At 36.6% G+C, this 26,238-nt stretch overlaps 1 protein-coding gene across 5 annotated transcripts; it reads right to left on the reverse strand.

Annotated features, from left to right (window-relative positions):
• Positions 1-291: 291 nt before the first annotated feature.
• Positions 292-26,238, reverse strand: TMPO (thymopoietin). 5 transcript variants are annotated; one of them, XM_020903740.2, is made up of 9 exons: positions 25,691-26,225; positions 18,141-18,267; positions 15,841-15,999; positions 10,569-10,666; positions 5,083-5,202; positions 4,888-4,983; positions 4,367-4,477; positions 3,311-3,399; positions 292-2,554 (listed from the first exon to the last, which is right to left on the reverse strand). In XM_020903740.2, the coding sequence occupies exons 1-9, from the start codon at positions 25,967-25,969 to the stop codon at positions 2,269-2,271; spliced, it is 1,365 nt and encodes a 454-aa protein (XP_020759399.2). In that variant the 5' UTR covers positions 25,970-26,225; the 3' UTR covers positions 292-2,268. The 5 variants fall into 5 exon arrangements, with proteins under 5 accessions (XP_020759399.2, XP_020759395.2, XP_020759396.1 ...); XM_020903736.2 differs by lacking the exon at positions 5,083-5,202 and having other exon boundaries at positions 25,691-26,222; XM_020903737.2 differs by lacking the exons at positions 4,888-4,983; positions 5,083-5,202 and having other exon boundaries at positions 25,691-26,219.

Raw genomic sequence — 26,238 nt, forward strand, 5'->3', positions numbered from 1 at the left:
GTAATTAGCCTCCAACTAATAAAAATAAATGAAAATAAATAAAACTTAAAATCAAACATTAAAAAAGATAATATATTGCAAAATGCTGTATGTAGAGAGTGAGAGGTACCTCCAAGAGCTTGCTTCCCTACATCATTCTGTGAGTATAATAGCTATACACTGCTTACCGAAGAACAAGAGGACCAGATTATTACAACTAGAAGCAAAATATAAAGGAGTAGACTAAAATGAGAACTAAAATTCAATAATACACAAATTTCACATACAAAATGTTACCAGGAAACCTTGCAGTTTGTGCTATTTGAAAAAGTATTTATTGCAATGACAAAACTAGAGGTTAATTACTTTTTTATTATTGAATTATACTGTAAAGTCTACATCTACAATTTTAATCAGGAAGAAATGCTTTGCATTTACATCAAGGACACATTTACTCTAGTGGAGTTAAACAGACACAGACAAAAGACCAAGTACACATTAAAAAAAAAAAAAAAAAAGACTACATGTTTTACCCGGTCCTACTTTTGCTAGTTTGGACCATACCTTTTCTACTAGAAAACTGATCTCACATACATGTTAAGTCTGATTTATCCTCCCACATTTCTGAACATTAAATGCAGCTTCTCACAATTTCTAATTATAAACAAAAGATGGGAAACACAGTTTACAAACAAAGTAAGTAAAAGTAGACTGCTATTACTGTATAGAGGCAACGCTGAATAAAACGTACTCCCTCTGTGGCTCATCTCAAAATACTTTTACTTGGAGAGGCAAGCATTTCTCACCTAGGAGTAAGTCTCCCACTGCCTTTGCAGAGACCAGACCTGCAAATGTTCCTGGTCAATTGCAAAGTAAGTGGAAAATGTCTACAAAATATCTAAAAGCTAAACGTCACACAAGGGCTGATGCAAATCAAAATTGTGTGCTGATCTAAATATACATCTTAAGCTTTTTCTTTTTAAAAAGTATCTATTCCAGATGATATTTAAAAATAACTTACATTTTCAATGTGCTTTATTGTCAATGACTGTAAAGTTGAAACAAATGATTAAGTCAAAAATTTTTGTTTTACTTGATTCTATAGAAATTTCAATTACCCACTACTTTACCAAAGTTATACATGAGGTAAGTTTTAGCTAAAAAAATAAATCAACCACAAGGATAAAATTAACCATTTCAAGAGTAAACAAAAATCATAATGCCCGCCTTAATTTCAGAGTTTATAAATTTATGTGTTAACTACTGTGTATCCAAGGAAAGTGTGCAATGTAGCTTAAAAGCACATACTTTTTGCACTTTCAAATCAAATTATGTTGGGAAATATAGGGCAAAAAACCTTGGCAAAATTTGTTTTTGGTAACAGAAGATAATTCAGCAATGAATCCAAATGGAAACTAAGACTGGTGTTTAAAATTTCTAACTTCTAAACACACACACACACTTATTTATCTAAAAAGTATTTTGGTAACAAATTGGATTGATAGAATAAATGTCCTGTAAATAAAAAGTACAAGTTTCCAATTATAGCCTTATAGCTAGCCAGTCTTTAAAAACATGTACAGCCAGCTAACAGTTCTCTAGAACACAAACTGATAGACTCCTGCTAAAATCAACTCATTTAAATGGGTCTTACTGAAGGAGGACATTCATGATACTAGTTATCTTTTAAAAAGTGAGTACAACAGGGCTACAACAAACACATTACTATTAAGAAAGGTTACAGAAGAGATTATCCTGGTACTTTCCGCCAAAAACACCATCAAACTTTGTTGCAGTTACAAAAAGTAGAATCCCAAGTTACTTTTTCTCTTAACTGAATCTCACATTTCCCATATCTCTAGTTTTTATTCAGTAGAGAGTAGTTCTTAAAATCTTTTCTGTAAGAATTCAAAGTATTTAAATGTGTAGCTTCACATTATACTGCCATGTTTTGCCCTTCTTGTTTCCCAAATACACAAAAACAATATACATTTTTCTCAAAAAAGAAATAAAGATGTCCACATTAAAAAAATAAAGCCTACAAAAAAGTTCCAGAGCTAAAAAAAGTTATTCATATGGCACGAAGTGATCTCCTACTAGTCCAAAGTTCCAAACCATTAAATGAAGTCCATTTATATATCTGGCTTGCTTTCAATGGAATACTACATTTATTGAGGTGAAATCACATTTTTTTTTTTTTGTTCTTGAGTCAACAAGTGTACACAAATGCTTTTTTGATACAGTTATTAAAAATAGGAGACCAAATTGAATGTGCCAAAGACATATCATTCAGTTGACTTTTTTAGAGTTATTAGATAGAAACTTATAGAATGGATTTCCTTGATTGGTTTCCATAGCTTGATAGACCAGAAACAAAAAACCGGCCACAACAACAAAGAGCACAATTTTTATCCACATGGGAATGGAGCGTCCCTTTTTTGTCTTTTCTGACTTGACATCTGCCAAGGGAACATACTTAGGAATATATTTAGATGAATAAGATTCCTCCATCCTGAAATCACTGAGTTCTAATGGCCGGCCCGCAGCCCCTTTGATTGGTCTGCGGCAACTAGCACTGTTGGGAGTAGAAGGAGAAAGAGAAAAATAAATATTAGATAAAGTTATGACCTAAATAATATAAAATGTCAGTATCACTCCTAATTCCAAACACAGTCTTTGAGGTAACAGTAAAAAACTGTCATCAGTCGACCTATTTAAAACTTCTATACATTTTTCGTTAGATTCATATGCTTTATTAGAAAATAATTATTCAGAATATTATAAATAGTCACTAAATTTGCCTTTTTAAAGGTTTTTCAGAGCTAATATATTTACGAGATTAAGAGGGAAAAAAATAAAGGTAGTTTGGTTATGATTCCCCCATGAGGAAATAATCCAACAGATGTCTAAAAGCAGTCTCTTCAATTAGTAAGTAAAGAGAAACACTCAGGAATAAAACAGATTTCCTTCTTGTTGGCTTTCAGTTTAGATTTAAAAATAAGAATTAAATAATAGGTAAACTGATTTACTGATAACCCTTCAGCTTAACAAATTTAATTTTGGAATCGACTCAACTTTCGAGAATACGAACCAGTTAGTGCTTAGAAGAATTAAAGAGCTCCCAGAAAGAACATTTTACTTCTGAGAACAGAGGCACAATAATTCTGTGAAGAATTAAAATTCCGATTATAAATGAATATATAAAATAATTATGTTGTACACCCTAAATTTATACAATTTTAATGTGTCAAACATACTTCAATAAAAGTGGGAATAAATAAAAATGCCCTAACAGAATATATTATATACTTGTTTCAGTGTATGTGAATACCTAATTCCTGTTGGTGTAGCTGCTTCAAAGGGAAACATTTCCTTAAGAATATCCCTTTCTATTCTTCTTTCCTCTGTTTTTTCTCCCACCTATTAAGAAACAAACAACCACAAGTTAAAATTTAGTATAAATGCACAATGATTAGAACATAATTTTAAACAGAAGTTACAGAGAATAGAATGCACTTAAATCTATTCAGCTTTTACAACTGCCATTTATAAATTCATTATTGCTTAATTATCCATGCATTTCCAAAGCTCTCTTCAAATTTCCTCAATGTGAAGATATGTTTATGTTGTAATGGAGATCACACATTCAAAAACAAAAAAATAAAATTCAACAGCTAATATGGCAGTGTTAAGTTCCCTCTGATGCTTTTCATTAGCATTAAAAGTATACTGTTTCTTCCTATTAATTTTGTAATAAAACAATCAAATATATAATATATAAAATTAAGACAGATCTTTTAACAAATTTTAGTATATGCTTTTAACTACAGTCAATCCAATCTTCCTAACTTAAGAAACAAAATAATTTTTTAAACAACCCAATTGCTTTGCTAAAGTACCGTTATGCCCAGATCAAAACAATCTTTGATCAAGAATCATTAAAATTATTATATCATGCAGTTAGTACGTTAAAGCTTAATTTGATAAGAGTTAATTCAAGTATTGTACAAAGGCACTGTAGTCCCATTACCGGACCTTTCAATGAAAGATAGTATAGCTTCCCCCATAGCCCAAGTAACACTTTCAACTCAGATCCATTTTAACAAAGAGGACATATTAGAAGCAGCACAGAAATAACCACTCCCTTGAAAAATGGAACTTAAAGAGGCACATAGTAGCAAGAGGATAGTATTAGCATGTCATACTATATTAGTTACTTTTCACTGTCACTAATAAAGTATGCCTTCAAGATAATATATGCACACATATAGACACACACCCCACCCAATTAAGAAAGCTCCGCTCCCTCCCACTCCAAAAAACAAATATAAATATTTCTTCATTAAAAGATCAATGATAGCATCGATCTAAAATTTTATTCATTTACTTCAGCTCTTGTCAATGGTTTCTTTGGTGTTCTTCTGGGTATGTCTGAGAATTCAGTGATTGGCAGAATAGGAGCTGCATGCTTGAAATTTCCAGTCACCCTATTGACAACCTGCCAAGATTCAAATTATTCAGACTCAGAATTATCCAAACAAAACAAAGACAACGTTAAAAGAAAGTCGATTTTTGTAATATTTGAAACTTTCCCTTAATAAAAATTTAGGCATAAGAACCTAAAATAATTATTCAGTGTTTCATATGTGAAGGAAGCCTTATCATTCTTTAAACACGTTAGCAAAAAAGTATCCTTATAACACTAAGGATTCTTGCACAATGAATTACATATATATTTAAGTGGCTATATTGAAAAATTCTAAAATTCAGAATTATATCGGGGAAATGAATTTAAAATATACTTAAAGACATTTAAGTTTGAAGTTTGTCAAAATTTACCACCTCCCGAATTCTAATTAAAGGGTAATTTACAAAGAATACCACTTGTATATTATGAAACATATTTACTAAGGTTTCGTTGCTTGAAGCCATTATAGTTTCAGCTATGGGAGTACTCTCTGAAATTATTGCACCATCTATACGAAAATGCTCTGAAGTTTCCACCTGTTAGTTTGAAAACAAAATAAAAACAATAAATATAAAACAACCACTAAGACCCTACCAATCTGAAAACCCGGTTCGAGGCAGTAAGCCTTGCGTCGCCCTTCTCCTCGGAGCTCCTCCCGACCCTCTTGTAGGCTCCCTAGTTACTGCCTGCAGAGACCCGCCCTCTGAAGACCCACTTGTGCGCTCAGGCTCAGTCTCTCCAGCTTGAGAACAGCGCTACCCAAGCATCGACACATTAAAAGCCATATTCTAGTATCAAAACCTTAGTAATGATGGCCACATGAGCACACTAAGAGTCCACTGGAGTTCCTAAATGCCAGCATTTGAAAATAATGCTCTGCCTTCCAAGTATCACTAAACGTAATGACTGAACAGATACGCAGGCACCAGAAAACACTGAACATATGGTAGAGTCCAACTATAGGAGCTCACATATTATAGTAAAAGTGGGGGTGGGGGAACACATCAATTTATCACTGGCTCCTTCTGTGACTTGTTCACTATATGGCTCCAGTATCATAGCTGCACCTCTGGCTGTCTAAACCAAATAGCAGGCTGATCACTACTTGTAAGAAAGTCATTTGTTATATATAGTAAGTTAGTTTCCTTTTAAAAACAAAATATAAATTTTATAATTGTTCGAATAGATTAAACATTAGTCTTATCGTGTGGCTAGGACTATCTAAATAGAATCATGTGAAAAGCACTAGATTAGTGCCTCTACTTGAATTTTTTGTTAAAATGTAGATTCTGATTCAGTAGCTGTGGAGTAAGGTTTCAGAGTCTACATTCCAAGTATCAACTTATTCAACTTTGAAACCTCTATTACCAGAGGATTCTTCTAAATTCTTTTAACTAGGGGACACCCATAAATGATCAGTTATACTAGAATATGCCTAAATTGTCACCTTTGCTTTCAAGCTAATATTTTATATAGATAACTGATGTTTTTATATCCAAGTTAGTGTCTACTAATTTTAAAGACAGAAATATATTTTACTCTTATCTTGGGACAAGAACAGTCATCCAGTAAGTAAGTTCATTTGGCTGGAAGCATTACTACCAAAACACCACAAGGTACACACTTGGTCTCACACACCTGGTTTTGTATTTATCTCTGTTTGGAACTGACTTTATAAGCTTTTCCCCTTTGACTCATAATCTGAATCTTTGGGTTTCTTTTCCTATTATCAATAGGAAAACTCTGCTGAATGTAAACAATGTCAGTCAAAAGATAAATCTGTAAACAAATGACACACATGTATAATGTGTGTGTGCATGCTTAGTCGCTCATGCTTAGAGTCAGTGTCTGACTCTTTATGACCCCATGGACTGTATCCCGTCAGGCTCCTCTGTCCATAGATGCTTCTTAATAGTTAAAATTTCTGATTATCTGAGTAGCATGGAACACTAGTTTTAATCTGAGGTTCTCAATCCTGGTGGCACAGTATCATCTAGGAAGCTTTTAAAAAACACCAAATGCCCCAACCCCACTTTTGACCAATTAAGTCAGAATTGCTTCTAGACTGGCTTGGGTTTAACAAAATTTTGTAGCTCCGAAGGGATTCTAATCTGCAGCCAGGGTTGAGAATAACTGGTTTAAGACATGTAACTGATTTATTATGCATTTCAAAGTCAAGTATTTTTTTCAAACTAATTCCAACACTGCTACCTCTTTAATAATCAATTAATTGCTCAAGGCCAACAAAATAATGAGTACTTTAAAAAGACCAAATATTTTACTTATAATCATGAAAGTAAATGGGTGAGGAAACATCCTTTTCCCTTAAAACTGCTTATTTACCAAATTCCAGGACTTTCCATTTGTTTTATTCTGAATAACTGAACTAATCTCATCAAAAATTTTACCAAACATCTACTGAAACTATTACAGTTTATACCAAAAAAAGCTTACATTTTAAAAATTAGTTATCTTTGACAGTAAAAGCCAAGTTCCATTTAGAGATTTTTAAATTTTCTTCCCTGGAAGAAAACACAAGAAACTTACTGGTTGCCTGTGGGAATAGCTGGCAACAGGGAAAGGAAGGACATTCTTCACTATAAATCATTTATGCTTTCTCTGGATCAGATTTATTAAGTTCTCTGCTTGAGGACTGTCAACCAATTTTTATTAGTTCTTGACTATCACTATCTAATTTAGAAGTAATCATCTTCACAGAAAACTATCTTTCACACAACCAGAAAAGATACCCTGAAGACTGAAGAAAATTTTTTTCTACCAGAATCCACTATGAAACAAGTGACTTTCAGAAGTATACATTCAGTATTACATTCAGTATTATAACTACTTCAAGTAAGATGGACCAAATGATTACTGACTGAAAAAAAACCTCATTGTTACGTAAAATTAGTAGTTACTGTGACTGCTATATGCTCTGTGGTCAAAGTAAAAATTGTAATGTCATCTATGCACAGCAAGATATTCTATAGAAAGTGGTCAATTTATCATGGAGACAACAGGAGGAAGAAACAAACAAACAAAAAATCTATCAGGTAAAAAGTTATTCAGAAGACATTAGGTAGTTGAGGCACATGAGTATGCAGGAACTAGGTTATTAGAGGAGGCTATATAAATCCCTCTCAGTGAAAATACAAGCTCTAAACAAACCTCCCATACAGTACTTGTGGGAATGGAAAATGCTTCAACTTTTACACAGGGAAATTTACTAACATCTAGAAAAACTGCCCAGTAATTTCACTTCTAAGATTTCATAAACTGACTAAAACAAGAAACAACACATGTAAAAAGGCTGTTTGTTGGTTCACCTTCGCATTATTCAGAATACCACATAACTGAAAACAATCCAAATATCCACCAAAAGGAAAGTTGGTGGTTGAACAAATTACAGTAAATCCATAAAATGTAATACCATGCAGTGGTACAAAGCAATGAGGAGGATGGCTCTACTATATCCTGTTATGAAGTGATTCCCCAGGATATGTGTGCAGATTAAAAACAGAAAGAAAGAAATGTGCAGTGTAGGCTATCTTTTTTATAAGTAGATGAGTGCAATAATAAAAAGGGATAAATGTATTATTTACCTGTATTTTTAAAAAGAAACAAAATATAAACCAGAATTTAATAGAAATAGTAACCCATGAATAGAAGGAACAAAGATAGAAAGCATAATATTTTGATTTTACATTCTTGGCATAAGGAAAACTGCCCCCAATCTGAAACTGTAATTAGCAGTTTTACTATTAGTAGTAAATACCGTTATTTAGAAACATAGTGAAAATTACATAAGAAGCTATTAAGAACCAAGATACTCAGCCTAAGAGAAGAGTAAGAAGTTGAAGACCTAGAAAATAGCCTACATTCATAAGCTTGAGAAATTCATGACCTATTTTCTCTTTCTTAAAAATAAGTATTCCTAGCTCTACTCAGGTGTCCCTAGTGGCTGAGACAGTAAAGAATCTGCCTGCAATGCAGCAGACCTGGGTTCGACCTCTGGGTCGGGAAGAATGGTTATCCACTCGAGTATTCGTGCCTGGAGAATTCCATGGACAGAGGAGCCTGGCAGGCAATAGTCTACGGGGTCGCAAAGAGCTCTACTCACTGAGAAAGCCCAGAACAATGACAATCCAACAGCAAAGAACTTCCTGGCATCCAGGCTGTAGGTAGGTTCCAAATAATATTTTCCACTAAAAGGATTAGGAATTCTTTGGAAAAAATGACTGACTTATAAGAGGCAGGAAATATATATGAGCCCAGGATTTCTTACTGTGCCAGAAAACAAGAAACTATCAAAGACAAATGGGGTCAATAAAAGAGAGAAACCAACTCAGTAATTCCCAGCAGCTATGGATGGCATGATTTGAACATGAAAAAAATAATGACTGCAATTGATCATACATCAAATATATAAAAATCATACTACTAAAAAAATATTATTGATCACCTTTCAAAATGACTAGGGCACTTAACTTGAAAACAGGCAAATAAAAGGCATGTAAGCAGTTATCTTGGCTCTACTACATGAATTTTATGTCAAAGTAACTAAGCAACTCACAAAGGGAAGTTCTCTATAAAGGAATTATAGTTATATAGGTAAAAACACAAGTCACATCCCAAGTATTAGTTGTGGCTAGCGGCTACTTAATGAATAGCAGATATAAAACATTTCCATCATTACAGAAAGGTCTATTGCATAGCCCCACTAAAAGTCTAACTCCCAGTCTACTGGAAATACAGGGCATAAAAGAATGAACCTTGAAGAAACAATCTGCCAAATCCACAAAGTGAGAAACTCTGTAGAGAACTAATCTAGTTTCAGCACCAAATGGAGGGAGGGAAAACAGTTACAGCGGAAATAGCTACAGACTTAAGACAAACCCCAAAACACTGAGTAGGTATGTGGAGTTTGTATCCAAACTGATTCGAGTCATTCAATCATAAAAGAGCCACTTCTGAAACTGGAGGTGATTGTATGAAGAATGTATAGAGCTGTGAACAGATATGAAGGAATGATTTACACACACACATACACACACACAAACAATGCCACTATCATTCCAAATAAAAATAAAATTTAGCTATTATCTTTTAGAGATATATACTGAAATACTGACATTTTAATGTGTGAAATGAGGGGTGGCTGGAGATTTGTTTTAATACACTTCAGCTACAAACAACAAAACCAAAAAAAGTAAAAATGCTGCCGGGTGCAGATTAAGATAAAACTGGTAAAATGTTAACTGTTGAGGTTCTGTGAATGGTCAATACACTCTTTCCTCTACTTTTCTATACAATTTAAATTTTGTATAATAAAGCCATCATCTAAATCCTGCCTGCCATCTCCTAAATTTACTCTGTTCTTTCACTATCCACCCTGTCCTTTGATTTAGATTCTTCAAGTCAAACAATTACCCCTTGAACCATATTTAATACCATCCTCCCAACCTCAACCTCTTTTTAACCCAGCATTTGACAAATCAATGCATTCCTGTTAGCACTAAACCACCTTGCTACATTAACTGGACCAAAGTTCCCCATGTCTGTCTACTTCGGTGCTCGTCACCAGATCTTCCTAGTTTCTCTTTGTTATTTCCTTATTCTTCAGTGGGCCCCTGCAGCTCTTCCCTGGCAATAACAGATAAGAGGACAAAATATTTATTCTAGTCTTTGTTCAGTATTAAACAACATCTTCTTTCATTCAAAGTTCTATACATTGTCCATAGTCACTAAGCTCATTGCTAACAAACAGTTCTGAAATTCAACCTAACTACATCAAACTAAGAGACACATGGCTTAAGAAATCAGTAACACTTCCACTGAGGATGTGTGACTTAAAGCAACATGACTGGCTCTGAACCATGCTTAGCACAGAATCAAACACAAATGAGACATTTACTAAACACTTGGCTTTAGCAGTAAACACAGGATACACTACTGACAGAACACACACAGTTTAGATTTCCAGAGTCATTTAATGAACATTTTATTACTTGAATGTGCTGGATTCTGGTGTCAACTATTAACTACAGGCAGGGACACAGGCAAATGAGTGTTGTAGCAGATTACTTACATCTGAATACAGTGATCATAAAGCTAAAGATACCTGATTGTGCTCAACTCTTCTTTGCTTGAGTGTTACCGGAGTCTTTGCTCTGCCTTTTAGTGGTTCTCTCTTCTCAAGCTTGAGCTCTATTTTAGAGTCTGGAAATAACATTGGAGAAACCGTTACTCTCTGAAGTAGATCATAAACTGTGTCATCCTAACATTATTTGGAACCCGGGTTTTTAGTTTCACTAATATGTAAAACAAGTCTATTGGTATTATCTCAATAGATCCAAACTGGTTAACTGCAATATCTGTCTTTAAAAACTTTTCTTTCTCATTCTTATTTTATTCCATTTTAATGTCATCCTCTCCATAATATGATCACCACTTCTTCCTATTTACTCTCTCCCCGCCCCCACCCGGGACTAATAGCCTGAAACAATGTAAAATTCCAGAGGCTTTTCACTGAAAACAATTTAGAAGTGAGAAAAGGACATTAAAACGCATAGTTACCATTTGTTTCGATGTAGTGCATTATTACTATACAAAGGTTTTTAACTTAAAATTTAGAATATGGAAGGGAAGATGCTATATAGAATTTGAAGAATGAGAAAAACTTATATGGTATCAAGCCGCTAACACAGTACTCTTGCCTGGAAAATCCCATGGATGGAGGAGCCTGGTAGGCTACCGTCCATGGGGTGGCAAAGAGTATGACATGACTAACTTTTTTTCTCAAGGAGCTATCTTGTTCACAGAAAAGTACAACCAATCACAGGTCACTTCTTTCCATAATAAAGTAACATTTCTTTGAAGAGAAGCTAGTGTATGTATGTTACTAAGCATATCACCATGATGGTTACTACCATAACAACTCAAACACATGTATCTTTTTATATGGTTCAAAATCCCATTCGCCTAGTCTTGATTTTAGCATTTGAGGGGCTAGATTTTTCAAGAGACTGATAAAGATTTTAGTTAGCTTCCATATTTTTGTGGCCATTCCTCAGTATAACAAAATTAATGTTGTCACTTCTAGTAACAAAAAGTTAATTACTTTCTTATCAGAGACAGAAATGGAGTCAATTCTTAAAAGCTTAGTTTTCATGAAGTCAATGATTTTGCTAAAAAATAATCAAGACAATTATGTGGCTTGCTAACTATCTAGACTAGTACTAGTCACTCCAGTCTACATGCAAGTTTCCCAAATATAAACAGTGATTTTTCCTTACCATGTCAGTTCAGATAGTTCAATCTTTATTTGGATTAAGGTATCAACTCCATCCCCCACTTCCTAGTAATTCTATTAATGGCTCTATTATCTATGGGACAATCCTTAAAAAAGTCTTTTCTCTGTTAACTCAGAATCTTAAGAATTAGAAAGCACAAAATAAAGAACCCAATAGTAGTTAGCAGAAATTGGTTACACAGATTAGTTATCTGGTTACAGACTAGTTTCTCTTACAAACTTAAATTTCAATAGCTGATAAAAAAACATGATCCTCACGAACTATACTTCAATTAAAAAACAAATAGAAAAAAAAATAATAATCTGAATATTTTCAGCTATACCATTGGAATGTGAGGTGAGTTTCTATGAGGAAATGGAAAAGGCATGTTCATCCACAAATATCTAACTTGCTGCAACTCCAAGAATAAAACACACATACAACATGTTTGTGGAGACCACACAAAACTGTTCCAATTTAACAACTTTATTGAATTTGCAGAAGCATTCTACAGTTACACATTTAAAAAAATCACAGAGTACTTAGTAGGTACATGTATACATGTACATTTCAAAAGACAAATAACAAAATTACTCCCAGAAAGCTGCAAAGATGGACAGGTTAGTCTAAGAATATAGTAATAGCTTTAAGTCCCAAGAGACTGTATTTTGCTTATACTTAATCTACTATTTTCTGTAAAAATACAAAGAAATTCAATAGTCAAGTGCCTCTACAATTAAGAGTCTCTCATCTTACAATCATAGAAATGAAAACAAAGAATAATATACTGCTTTATATTGACACATAGAAACTGGTATACAGTATGATTTCTTATAACTAAAAAAAAACTAATAACTTAAATCTGCTTTGAAAATTTATCTTAGATTACGCCAAATCATCCACGAATTACTATACACCTTAGGAGTTCCATCTTTCTTAATTCATCTGACTGTAGTTTCACAGTTATGCTGAGACTGCAGTATCCCAGAATACCATGGTCTAGAGCAGCATTTCTCAAAGTGTGGTCTACCAACTGTGTGCTGCCAGTCCACGAAAAAATGAGGCGTCTGCACCGGAATGTAAGTCAGCACACTGTCTTTCTCTCTCAATAAAATTTTACCTCAAAAACAAACCCTGTCATTGGTCTAGATTCAAACTCTGGTACACGCTTATCTTATCTGTGGATAAGTAACAGTTCGTAGACTGGCACTTTGAGTTGCACTGATTTGGAATATTATGAACAATACTGTAGACATCAGCAAAAACAACACAAGTGAGAAGAGAAAATATGTAGAAAATATAAGTTCTGGAAAGCAAAGAGATATTTAGTAATATTTAAACCATGAAGACTCAACTTATAATCTAGTTAATGGAATTTTCTTAAAGAAAAATCTTTTTTAAATTTTAAAGAAAATCTTAAAATAGGAACAACTATTTGAGAAAAAAATATGATCTAGAAAAGCTTTAAATTGTTAGCCTCAGGCTTTCTATCTATGCAACTTTTTAAAAAAGGCAGTTATATGTAGGCAATTACTTTTATAGTGCAATTTAACTAGTAGAAGTTTGACACTTTGGCATTAAAGTATTTCAAATTCCTAGAAAAGCTGCCATTCCCCAGATTAAAGATTACATAGATGTCTTTATTCTTAATTTTACTAGTGTTTATTTCCACGCTTTTTAATTACTTTGAGTACTTCTCTTCCAAATAATGTTCCACCTTTAAAGGGAGCAACAGCTAGCTTATTCTTAGAGGCTGGATTCATTGTGCAACCCTTTAGCCAGAGATGGCGGCGGCCTAGAGTGGACGACCCCATGGTACGGGCAGCCATCTTTACCTCATCAAAGGCCGCTTCACAAAGGAACGAGGCTGCATCATATGCTCTGCTTAGCAATCCAAGTGCTTGGTGCGTGCAAGTAGGATCGGAGCTGAGAATGCGTGCAGCCTGACTCACGTCTGCCTGCAGAGCCCGCACCACAAAGGCAGTGTGGGCTGCAACCTGCAATGCTGATGCTGCGGCTTCATAGGTGCTACAAAGTGCCAAGTCCAGCTGTTTATCACAGGACGCAGTGGAAGCTGCCTCAATACCCGCTGGTGGAGCGGCCTGAGAAATAAACTCTAGGATTTCATCATCTACTTTTGGAACTGATAATATCTGTGTTGCCTCTCTAGAAGAAACTGGATACTTGCATGCCAATGAAGGCAGCTGCCTATCAATTTGCTGCCACTCCTCTTCAATTACTTTTAAAATAGACTCATGGAAGGGAAAAGATAGTTCAGGAGCATCTATTTTATCATGCTGTGATTGCTTAGACATTTCTATGCCTAAAGTAGCGAGTGACTGAGAAACAACGGTTTTTGCAGAAGACATCAGTTCAGACCCAGGTGTGTTTTGAAATGCCACAAAGGAACCTGAATCCTTTCCCTCTACTGACTTTTCACTGAATCTCGGCAATTTTCGTGGAGGAGACAGGGATTCAGTTTCTTGAACATTAGATGCACCAATTCTCTTCCATGTATTTTCTACATCGAGAAGGGGTGTAGAGTTAGAAGTCCCAGGCAAACTACCTCTTTCACCCTGGACCAATAGAGAACTGACATAATCTCGGATTGCCTTAGCGAGTGGTGGAGAAATTACTTGTGATTGCTCAGACTCTTCTAGTGCTTTCCTCTCACTGGAGAGGACTGACTGATCTGAACCATGGGACCTCTTGGTACGTAATGGCTGAGTTCCACTTTTCTCTCCAAAGTAAGTATTCTCTACTGTGTCTTTATAGCAAGTACTGGTGGTTTCGTTAATCAGTGGAGGAGAAGCTGCAGCAGAGACCGACATGGCAGCGAGTTCATGCTGAGGTGACGAGGAGCTTTTCTCTAAGCATCTATCATGGCTAGACCTGGAGGGAACAGAGCAACCTCCAGACGCTAACTCTCGGTCCCTGTCAGGCAAGGTGGTGCCAGTAAGAGGTTCCCTAGGTAGGTCTCCCTTAGAAGAATGTGCTTTCTTAGCTGCCTGGCGCTCTGTCCTGCCCAGAGGAGGACGGGTGGAGATTTCAGGAAAAGAAATAGCCTGAAAAAATCCACCAGAGGCAGTAGTTGGAAGTTCAGAAAAAGGAACAAAATCCCTAGTGGACTTCGCTTTCTTGTGTTCTTTCTTCTTTCCTGTAGAGGCAAAAGAGGCAGGAAGTTTAAGCATTACTTGTGCTCAAGCTGACTCTACCCTCTGCCTCTTTGCTAACAGTGGTGATGAGAGAAAGACTCCCTATTTCACACTCGGAGCAACCAATCTGACAGGCTGTGCCCTGACAGGCAATGCTTACAGAGATATAAGCAATCTGAGTCAACAAACAAGTCATATGAATTAATCTATAAGTGCCAAGTTGTCATATAATAAATTTTAAAAGGTTGTTTATTTCACATACTACTTGAAAAATATTTATATACCATGGCCAATTTTCCATAAAATAGCCCACAAAAAAATATCATATTTACTATAGTTGTGTTGAAATCAGATCTTCTAGCAAAAATTATAAACTTAAATGCTTATCAATAGAGAACAGAGAAAACATGAGAAATAAACCAGACATATGTACCAAATCAAGAAAAGATTTTAGTAATATAACAGAATAATGAAAAACAAGCGGCAAGATTTAGCACGCTATCACACCGATTTTTTAAAAAGTACAAAATAATACCACAGACAGATGTATATGAAAAAGTATTTAAAAACAGGCTGCAAAGATAAGCATCAAATTAATGATAGCTTGCTTCTGTGGAGATGTTACTCGGAAAGGGGTAAGCCGGGAAACTTTGTCTCTACTTGTAACCCTTTTTCCTCTTAGAAAGATGAGACTTGCAGCAAAAAAGATAAGGATACCTGGCAATTTTATGTGACAAAAACTAGACATCTGTTCTTTTCTGTTTCTTAGAATTCTCAACAAAAGGTATTAAATCAAATTACCTGGAGGACTAATGATGGGGAAAAAAATCTACATATATCTTGGTAATATTATTTAAAATTCTATCTTCATGTTTATTATATCTGATGAATCTGAAAATTTTTTATTTTTTTGATTATATAGTTTACTAACATCACAAAATTTTACCTTCTTCATTGTCACTGTATCTGTCAGAGTCATTACTTCCATTCTGTCTTGTATTTTCCACTGAAGAAGAAATGGTTGGCAGAGGAGTAGAAGATCTAGATTCTGTTCCTTGTTCCCTCAGTTTCAACAGCTTTTTCTCATATAGTTTCCTGGTTGTTCCTGCATTAAGGCAGAACTTGCTTTATTACTTGTATTGTCTTATTTAAGATTCAGCTCAGACATTATCTTTAGAAACTTAAAACATTACTTTTCACTGTTTCTTCTTCTAAACTTAAGTGCTTAAAATATTTTCTAAAACAGGTTTTTTTCCCTGAGATTTTAATACATGCTTATAACAATGTTTTTTTTCTTTTTAGTAGCATGGGATACACAATCGATTGATTTAGGTCTTAAGGACATCCGACTACTGAAGAGCCATGTATGACTGAGTATCTTTGAGTGAAAAGTTTTGAACTTTGTGTGATTTCTCTAGTACTATGTAGTGAGCATTGTCACTTCAGTCGTGTCTGACTTTTTGTGACCCCATGGACTGCGCCCCACCAGGCTTCTCTGTCCATGGGATTCTCCAGGCAAGAATACTGCAGTGGGTTGCCATTTCCTTCTCAGGGGGGTCTTCCCGACCCGGGGAATGAACCCACATCTCCTGCACTGGCAGGTAGATTCTTTACCACTAGTGCTACCATAGTATTTGCCTTTGTAGAAAAATCATGTTTGTATTAAACAGATAGTACTCTAAATTATTATGATTTAAATCCCACAGTTCTAAGAGATTAATATGCCTATAAAAGGCCATTCAGTTATGGAAAAAGCCCTGTAAGTCAGGTTTTAAAAAATTCAATATATTTGACACACAACACAGTAAACTTTTTTTTTTCACAGTAAACTTAAGATGTTAAATCATACTTAAATATATTGCTGCAGTAAAAATAACCTTTTATGGAAAATGTGTTATAAACAGAAATTACATACCAATTAGATAGCAAAATAAAATTGATTATAAATAATTTAGTCAAACATCAATGACAACTTAAAATCAAAAATAGTTTTACTTTGTTTTATACGAATGTATGTCTTTCCCTGATTTCTATAAGAGGAATAAAATGAAAAACATGTTTTCTAGAAATAATGTGCATCTCAGAATGCTATGTATAAAAGTAGTCTTAAGATGAAGAGCTGGGGAAGGGGAAATAGAGAGCCATACTTAACCTTTCAGTTATACAAGATGAATAAATTCCAGAAATCTAAGTGTGGCTTGGGCTATAGTTAACAATACTGTATCATATCCATGAATTTTGCTAAAAAGGTAGATCTCTGCTCTCACCACACATAAAAGAAAACCATATGAAGTGATAGATATGTTAATTAGCTTGATTATTGTGATCAGTTCACAATGTACATTAAAACAGCAAGCTGTACACCATATATGTACAACATCTGTTTGTGAATTACACCTCAATAAAGCCAGGGGAAAAAACAAACAACTGGCACATCAACATGTAACTTAATATGTTTGAAACACAATACACAGGTCCTAGCATCTCCTTTTTATATTATACAAGCGTATTCATTGTTCATAATTATATCAATAGGCTTACTATAATCTATTTGGAAGCAGTACATTAATTCTTATTTGCAACTACACCTATTGGTAAAAACTCACAAATCTACAGTATCAAAAATTTATAACTTAGAAGATCAAATAGAACTTTCTCATCTTGAGTTTATTGTCAAGACCCTCCAAAATTAAGGCATATCAGCCTTGCAAACTTAATGACTTAACAATAACCTAATGATGAAAATCTAGGGTATTTACTTTCAAGTTTTCTCCAGTTTGTTCTTTAGGGTATCCTTCTTGAATTACAACTAAGACAAGATTTTTTAAACCTCATTTTTAATGATAACTAAAAGAGGGTACTATGCTGGGAACTGAATAACTTGAGTTATATTAACAAGTCTGTCACTAACTTACTGATTTGGATTAATCTGGCCTGCTATGTTACCTCAGGTTTTCCTCAACTGTTATATAAGACCCATTATGTCTCACCAAGCAATATGATACGGGCACAAAACGAAACAATCTCAACAGAGTAATCTTGAGGATTATATAGTTAAGATTATATAGTTCAATTATCTAATTTTATTTCCCCATCTATATTTACATTTAGGGAAACTAAAGTCCTGGTCATAAAAATAATTAATGACAGACAGACCATTAGAACAAAAACTCTACCTGCTAGACAAGAGGGGAAAACAATTTGGGGGACTGCTTCATAAAGTTACTTGAAACTTCATCAACTTACCTACAATAGGACCAGGGTTCACTCCATATTTCACAAGCTGATCCAGAAGATCTTCATTAGAGAGCTCTGTTACATCTAGATCATCTTTATCTTCTGGTCTGGGTTTATCAGTTTTCTTTGTGGCTTTCTGTAAACAAAGTCCAATTATCAATTCCTAATTAAAATCTCCAAATTAAGAAATTTTCATTTAATATACAACTAACTGCATATAATAAACATGCAAATTTATCTTCAGGCTGACTTATACTACAATAGGGCTTAGTGATTTGATTTAAAAGCAACTCATTATTCAAAAGTATTTTGTAAGTTCAATTATAATTACACAAACCTAACAAACCAAGCAAGTAACTAAAATTTTAGTTATTATTGTTAAAATAGTCAATTTTGGTTAACCTATCTAAGAAGAGGTGATGGCACCAAAAACTCGAAAGAGCAAAAGTCTGGGTCTGAACATTTTCATTCAGATATTCATAAATAACAATTTACTATTGGCTTTTCAATAATTGTTGACAGTTTAAACCAGCAAACTTTAAGACTTCACCATAAAGGTTTAATCATGTTATGTATAAAAATGGATTGTTTTTAAACAAGCATACTGGAATTTAAGAAACCCAAACGGATATCCTTTTTGTACATAGTGACTTTAGTAGCCAGTTTTTTGACACATGAAGGAAATCAGACTTTATGAATAGCTATCACCTCTGTTACTGCTTTGTTGCCACATAATCTACATGACCATTTCACTAAGACTAGCTGAAAAATGTGGAACAAACATCGAGAAAAAAAAATTTAAAGGTGGTTTTTAAAATAATCTAAGGAGTAGCATTATTTACTGAAAAAACTATATAAACTTCCAAGGTTAAACAGGGGAAGGGAGTGGTTACCTTTTAGGGTTGTGGCAAATAGCTTTACAAATGTCTCAGTAATCCCAGAAAGCATCAGAATACTGAATATAAATGGCTGTTTAAATAATGGCCACAAATATCAAAGTCAATGTAGGTCCAGATTACTACTTAAGGCAGAAGAGTCAATACTGCATCCTAGAAATAGTTTATGCAAAATGGCGAAAATCATAAAGTCGTATGGGCTGTTTACTTTCCAATGACGCTGAGGGGGGAAGAAAAGCCAGGCATTATTTGGTCATGTACTAGAATTTGTTCTTCAACCAAATAAAAATGAAAAATAACTTTATATAAAGAGCATAAGTTATGACCAACCTAGACAGTATATTAAAAAGCAGAGACATTACTTTGTCAACAAAGATCTGTCTAGTCAAGGCTATAGTTTTTCCAGTAGTCAAGTATGGATGTGAGAGTTGGACTATAAAGAAAGCTGAGCACCGAAGAATTGATGCTTTTGGACTGTGGTGTTGGAGAAGACTCTTGAGAGTCCCTTGGACTGTGAGGAGATCCAACCAGTCCATCCTAAAGGAGAGCAGGCCTGGGTGTTCATTGGAAGGACTGATGTTGAAGCTGAAACTCCAATACTTTGGCCACCTGATGTGAAGAGCTGACTCAATGGAAAAGACCCTGATGCTGGGAGGGATTGGGGGCAGGAGGAGAAGGGGACGACAGAGGATAAGATGGTTGGATGGCCTCACCAACTCGATGAACATGAGTTTGGGTAAACTCCGGGATTTGGTGATGGACAGGGAGGCCTGGCGTGCTGCGATTCATGGGGTCACAAAGAGTTGGACACGACTGAGCGACTGAACTGAACTGAGGATCACCAAGCTCAAATCTCAAGCAACCTACACCTGATGTCAAAATAGCTTCTTGGAGTCTAAGAGTTCTATATTTCAAATCCTTGAATTCTTTACAAAAGGCTTTAAAACAAACAAACAAACAAACAAACAAACAAAAAACAACAAAGAGACCTAATCCTGTAACCTACTTGAATTTTCCAAAGAGACTGGGAAGAAAAATTCCATTGTATAACAAATACTTTAGGTATAGATCACTTGTAGAAAAAAATTCCTCCAACCACAAGAATGTTCAAATTCTCTTAATATCTATGAATTTCAAAGTCTGGATGCAGCCTGAGGTTCTCAAGAACTCAGTCTTTGGTGCTCATCAGATTCACTACTTAGTTTTTATTAGTTATCTGCACATATGCTTTACCTTTTCCAGATGATAAACTTCTTCAGCAATAGTCCTTCAGTCTGGTCTGTTATCAAAACCTCAGAACTTTTGGAAGAGTTGCCCGTATTTTAAAAAGTCTTACCACATTCTGAGTCCTAATCATGGGCCTGAGAATCTTTATTCTAATGTGTAGCTCAGGTGATTTTGGATGGAGCGTTTAAGAAGATAACACAAAACAGCAGTACTGTTATATTGTAGCCCAAGCATCTGAAATTAAAGAGTACCTGACATAGGAAAAGGTACCTGATAGATGTTTTGTTGAATGAATGAATCAAAGTGCCATCCAATAAAGGGGAAATTAGCCACTTACTTAAAAAAAAAAAAATCAATTTCTGAAAAACACCAATACAGTATACTAACACATATATACGGTATTTAGAAAGATGGTAACGATAACCCTATATGCAAGACAGAAAAAGACAGAGATGTACAGAACAGACTTTTGGACTCTATGGGAGAAGGCGAGGGTGGGATGATCTGAGAGAAGAGCATCGAAACATGTATATTATCAAGTGTGAAACAGATCGCTAGTCCAGGTTGGATGCATGAGACAAGTGCTCAGGACTGGTGCACTGGGATGACCCAGAGGGATGGGATGGGGAGGGAGGCGGGAGGGGGGATCAGGATGGGGAACACATGTAAATCCATGGCTGATTCATGTCAATGTATGGCAAAAACCACTACAATACTGTAAAGTAATTAGCCTTCAACAAATAAAAATAATTGGGAAAAAGAAAAAAAAAATCAATTTGTTATTAAGAAAGAACAAAGCCTTAGCAAATCCAAGCAGGAAACCAGCTTCCTTACATTTTCTTAAAACAGTGAAAAACTACAGCTGTACAAAGAAATTTTGAGTAAGGGGCCAATAAACTGGCATAAGGTAAGTCAAACAGCGCAGTGTTCATATCAGGGCACCTGAGCTTTACTTTTAATGAAAAAAAGTTCCAGAAAAGTAATGCCATTCTCTGAAATATCAAATTTAATGAGAATATAAAAATTGGAAGTATACATATTTACCAAGTAGTGTAGCAGTTTCAACCAGGAAGAAGGAATCATTAGTTGCACAGATTTTTGCCTCCAACGAGCTTTGTTCCTTTAAGTAAATACGCAATCTGTTTCCTTTGGTCAAAAATACCAAGTACCAATTAGGTGCCAGGCACCAGTCTCTAGTTTCTTCCCAACTACCAGATGATCTCTAATTTTCTTTTCAACTTTAAAATCCAGAAGTTCTCTGATATCACCTAATGAACCACTCATTTAAATCTCTACCATTACCGGCAAAGATGCTGAAAAGTGGAAGTGAAGTCACTGAGTCGTGCCCGACCCTTTGCGACCCCGTGGACTGTAGCCTACCACGCTCCTGTCCATGGGATTTTCCACGAAAGAGCACCATTTCCTTCTCCAGAGGATCTTCCTGACACAGGGATCGAACCTGGGCCTCCCGCATTGTAGGCAGACGCTTTACCGTCTGAGCCGCCCAGGAAGTGTTAATGTAACATTATTACTATAAAATAGATTCTACCGAGCACTTAAATACAAATTGTGTTCTAAGTGCCTTACGTATTAACTTGAAAGAAACTGAAAGTCGCTCAGTTGAGTCTGACTCTTTGTGACCCAATGGACTCTCTACTAGTCCATGGAATTTTCCAGGCCAGAATACTGGAGTGGGTAGCCTTTCCCTCCTCCAGGGGATCTTCCCAACCCAGGGATCGAACCCAGGTCTTCTGCACTGCAGGTGGATTCTTTACCAGCTGAGCCACAAGGGAAGCCCAACTTACTGAATCCTAAATATCCTATGTGATAGATGCCTCCACTTTACAAGAAAGGAAACTGAAGCCCAAAATTGTTCAGCTAACTCAAGCAATCTGCATACTAACACCTGAGCAGACTTTGTATGTACCACTTTCACAACTTACCTCATCCAATTCTGAATGTATTATGGTAAAACTGTATTGCTCTGGTATTAAATAATGGCAACAAAATTCAGAAACTCCATTTGTAATAGCTATCATGTGCTATAGTTGCTGAGCACTACACGCCTTCACAAATGCAACCTCATGTAATCCTCAATCTAAACAGTTATTAGATTATTCCTATTTCACATGAAAACTGAGCATGTGATAGGCACTGTTCTTTGTTTGAAATCATCTGAATAAGGGCAAACCTGGGATTTGAATCTGTAATTCTGAATCAGAAGCCTGTACCCTTAACACCTCACTGTACGTGATCCATTTATGATTTAACATTTTCTATATAACATACTCCTCACTGTTCTGCTCCATATCATTAAGTATTTGTTAAGAATTCATAATTCAACAGATTAGACCATTCAAAAATGCCATGCTCTCCTGGATCCCAAATAGCTACAATGTTTTACACCCTGGAACTGAAAGGCAGACCATCAACTCTGCAAATGTTTATTTTTGTCGACAATATCGTTAATTCCATCACTGGAAAATACTGGTTATTGTCAAGATGCATGACACAGAAAGCTTAGAAAAAAGAAAACTAAAAACAAAAACCAAATTTTGAACATGTAAACATTCTGTCCTATCACACCAAGTGAACCTGCTCATGGCAGTGGCTGAAATGAAACAACTCCTTTAATTAAACATATTCCTCATAAACCCATATTTAAATTGAAGGTATACACTATGTCCTTGGCCAAATCCACATTAATGTTTGTTTTAAAATGTTAAAAAATTCACCATTAAATTTGGCTTTTTCCTAGGTTATAAATATTCTTTTAAGAAATGTGACTCTAAGGACTTCCCCAGTGGGTGTCAAGGAGGTAAGACTCTGCCTTCCAATTCAGGGGGTACCAGCTGGATCCCTCCCTGGTTGGGGAACTCAGGTCTCACATGCTGTGGGGTGGGGCCAAAAATTAAAAACAAACAAAAAAACACACCTGACTCTATATTGTTATTACACACAGGGTTAACAATGACTGGAATGTAAACACTGTATATACAAGAGAAATAATATTGTATAAAAAAGGAAAATAATATATACCAATTATAAATAGCATACAGTATTCTTATAAATTCAATGTTTTTCCTATGCCTAATAAAAAAAACCTACCAGACTCCTCAGTTAAAACAGAACTCATTTTTTACTTAATGTGCTTTAAAACAGAAAATGATGTTGCTAACCAACTACCACTGTTAACCTTCTCGAGTTGTTGATACCATGGAGTCCAACCCGGGGTACACATTTCTGAGTTTTAAATGCACAAGGCAGAGGAAACTTACAGCTATGTCTGTGATACAGCTGTTCTCAATAAGGACTGGAACAGTAATTGAGATACACGTTGCTGGACAAAGGTTCTTTTAAAGTTACTTTCCTTCACTCAGTTCATCTGCATGTGTGTGTGCTCAGTCGCCTGATTCTTTTTGACCCTCTGACTGTAGCCTGCCTGGCAGCCTGTCCATGGGATTCTTAAGGCAAGAATATTGAAGTGGGTTGCCATTTCCTCCTCCAGGGGTATATTCCCCAACCAGGGACAGAATTTTAGTCTCCTGTGTTTCCTGAATTGGCAAGCAGATTCTTCACCACTGAGCTACCTGGGAAGTGCGTTTATTTGCATTGTGCTGACTAATTTGGATAAAGTGGGTAACTTACTGAGCTAATCCAAGAAATTAATTACGGTGGTTGGTAGGTCTACAGGAAACAAACTCCTGTAGTTAAGAGCCCATCACAGGAACTCAACAATGTTGGATAACTGAACTGAAATTAAAAATTTTTACATTCAGATCTTCTTATACCCCAAACACAGGTCAGATTGGGACATACTCTCTTCTAAAATTGGAGAAAAAACATCAAAACTGAGATGGTTGTTTCTGTCGACAACAAATCATCATCAGCATAAGAGGAAATAATCCTATCACACACATACAACCAAATACTTCTACGATTCAAGAATGATACCTTTGCACAGAAGACCAACATATGAGTCTATGTAAGATTTTAAAAAGTGCTGATTTTAAATCATGGAAAATATTTTATTTTTCAACCAAATTTTTACTAAAATAGTTTAAACATTACTTTTGTTTTCTGGGGGGGAGGGGGACAGGTAAGGGATATTCCTTATTTCAAAAATGTCTTCTCCTAAAATACAGTGGCTTTTTTCAAATCCACAAAAACAAGGCATCAGAAACAAGTTGAGACTGAACTTTTATTTATCAAACTAATATTTATTTGTCACTACCATATGCCAGGTACTGACTTAAGGCGTAAGATTTTCAATTTCTCTAAAGCCCAGGCTTAAGATTTAATTAAATCTACATGTGTCTATTATATCTCCTTAATTTCTATATGGGTAGTCCAGAAAACACAATGGATAAATTTTTAAAAACTAAAGTTAAAATAACTTTGAAAGAAGCAGTCCTTAATCAGTACCAACAACTCCAAACTCCACTTTCAACGTTTTACAAAGCACTGTACTTTACACCAATCAGTTTTAACCATATCCTCTTATGATTTAAACTGACAACCAGGCTTGTTAATACTAACAAAACACTACATAAAAACCCACCGAACAAAATCCAAACTATTCCCAAACAAAATGCGCATTTGCTGGAGCCAATCTAAATTCGGGATTAAATATTTCAAACTGCAACACCGACAAAGCTTAATGTCATGAAATAAACATTTCTCCTAATTCCAAAGGCTCTCCTTTCTTCATGCAAATACACCAAAAGGAAAAACAACCAACCCTCCCAAACCCTTAGTACCTAGGATTTTCAAATATTTGAGCGTCTCCGATAGTCTTTCAAAGATACATTTTTAAAAGTTTGCTGAATTTAGAGTTACGCTGCCCCGCCAAAAAACAGCCTGGTGCTAGAAAGGAGTAACCCAAACAGGAAAAAGCACAACCGTTCAAAAAGCCCTCCTTATGCAAAGAAACATAAAAAGGCGGGAATTTCTTCATTTCAAAATTTGGTTAGATATCAGCATGTCACAAATTGCCCTCCAGGGAGCGCTCTGAGACCCGCTCACTAGTCATTTCGGTTAATAAAGCGGGAAAACACTCGAGCGTAACCTGTAGCCGTTTGGAGCTACCCCTCCTCAGGGCTTTTCGAAAAGCACTGGGACGTCCCGGTCTCACCACCCGCTCCCGACGGCCGGGGGTGGAGGGACACCGAGCTGTCCGCCCGCAACCCGAGAGCAAAGCTAACTTCACACCCCACGACACACCGCGGCCAATACGCGCGCCTCGCGGCCCCAACTTCGCGGCTCTCCGCTCCGGCCCCTCCCCTCGCAGAGCCCAAGGCCAAGAGGCCGAGTCGGGCGTCCGCAGACCCAGAGGCCAGCCCCCTGGGCGGGCGGGGGGCCTGCCCCGCCGCCGAGGCCCGAGGGGGCGCCCACTGCTCAACGCCCGCCTTTGTGGCCCCGGCCGGGCGTCCTTACCCTGCCGACGGCGGCGCGGCTGCGGCCCGCGACGGCGGCCCCGGAACCGAGGACCGGGGTAGGCTCGCGCTCCTCGTCGCTGGAGAAGTCCGGGGGCCCCTTGCTGTTGGCGCCGGCGGCGAGCGCCGGCCGGTTGCGCGCCGTGAGGTGCTGCAGGTAGAGCTGCACATACACGTCTTTGCGCTGCTCCCCGGCCGGGAGCGTCACATTGTTAGCGACCAACTCACTCTTCAACTTCTCTTTCGTCAGGACCGAGGGGTCTTCCAGGAACTCCGGCATCTCGGCGGCGAATCCCCTTCCCCGCAGCCCTCACACCCTCCGCTCACGCCGGCGCGCTCGCTCCTCTCCCGAGGGGTGGGGGGGGGCCCGCGCTCCCGCCTCCGAGCCTCACGGCTCCCGGCCGCGACTGGCGCCTCGAAGCCCAGCGGAAACCCGCGCACACAAAGCCGAGCCAAAGGCGTACACAAAGCCCCTGCAGGACAAGTGCGGCCCAGTGCGGCCAAGCCAGGAGTCCGCACCAACCCCAGCCCACACACCACGGCCAGGGG

The sequence above is a fragment of the Odocoileus virginianus genome, chromosome 23, assembly GCF_023699985.2.
Source record: "Odocoileus virginianus isolate 20LAN1187 ecotype Illinois chromosome 23, Ovbor_1.2, whole genome shotgun sequence".
Classification (NCBI taxonomy): Eukaryota; Metazoa; Chordata; class Mammalia; order Artiodactyla; family Cervidae; genus Odocoileus; species Odocoileus virginianus.

Bases quoted from the DNA above. Each gene is read 5' to 3' on its own strand.
- TMPO (XM_020903735.2), bottom strand. From the start codon at position 25,969: ATGCCGGAGTTCCTGGAAGACCCCTCGGTCCTGACGAAAGAGAAGTTG. The intron at 18,268-25,690 runs GTAAGGACGCCC...CTTTGTTTACAG, and splicing joins GCCGCGCCGCCGTCGGCAGG to AAAGCCACAAAGAAAACTGA. The intron at 16,000-18,140 runs GTAAGTTGATGA...GCCTTAATGCAG, and splicing joins GAACCCTGGTCCTATTGTAG to GAACAACCAGGAAACTATAT.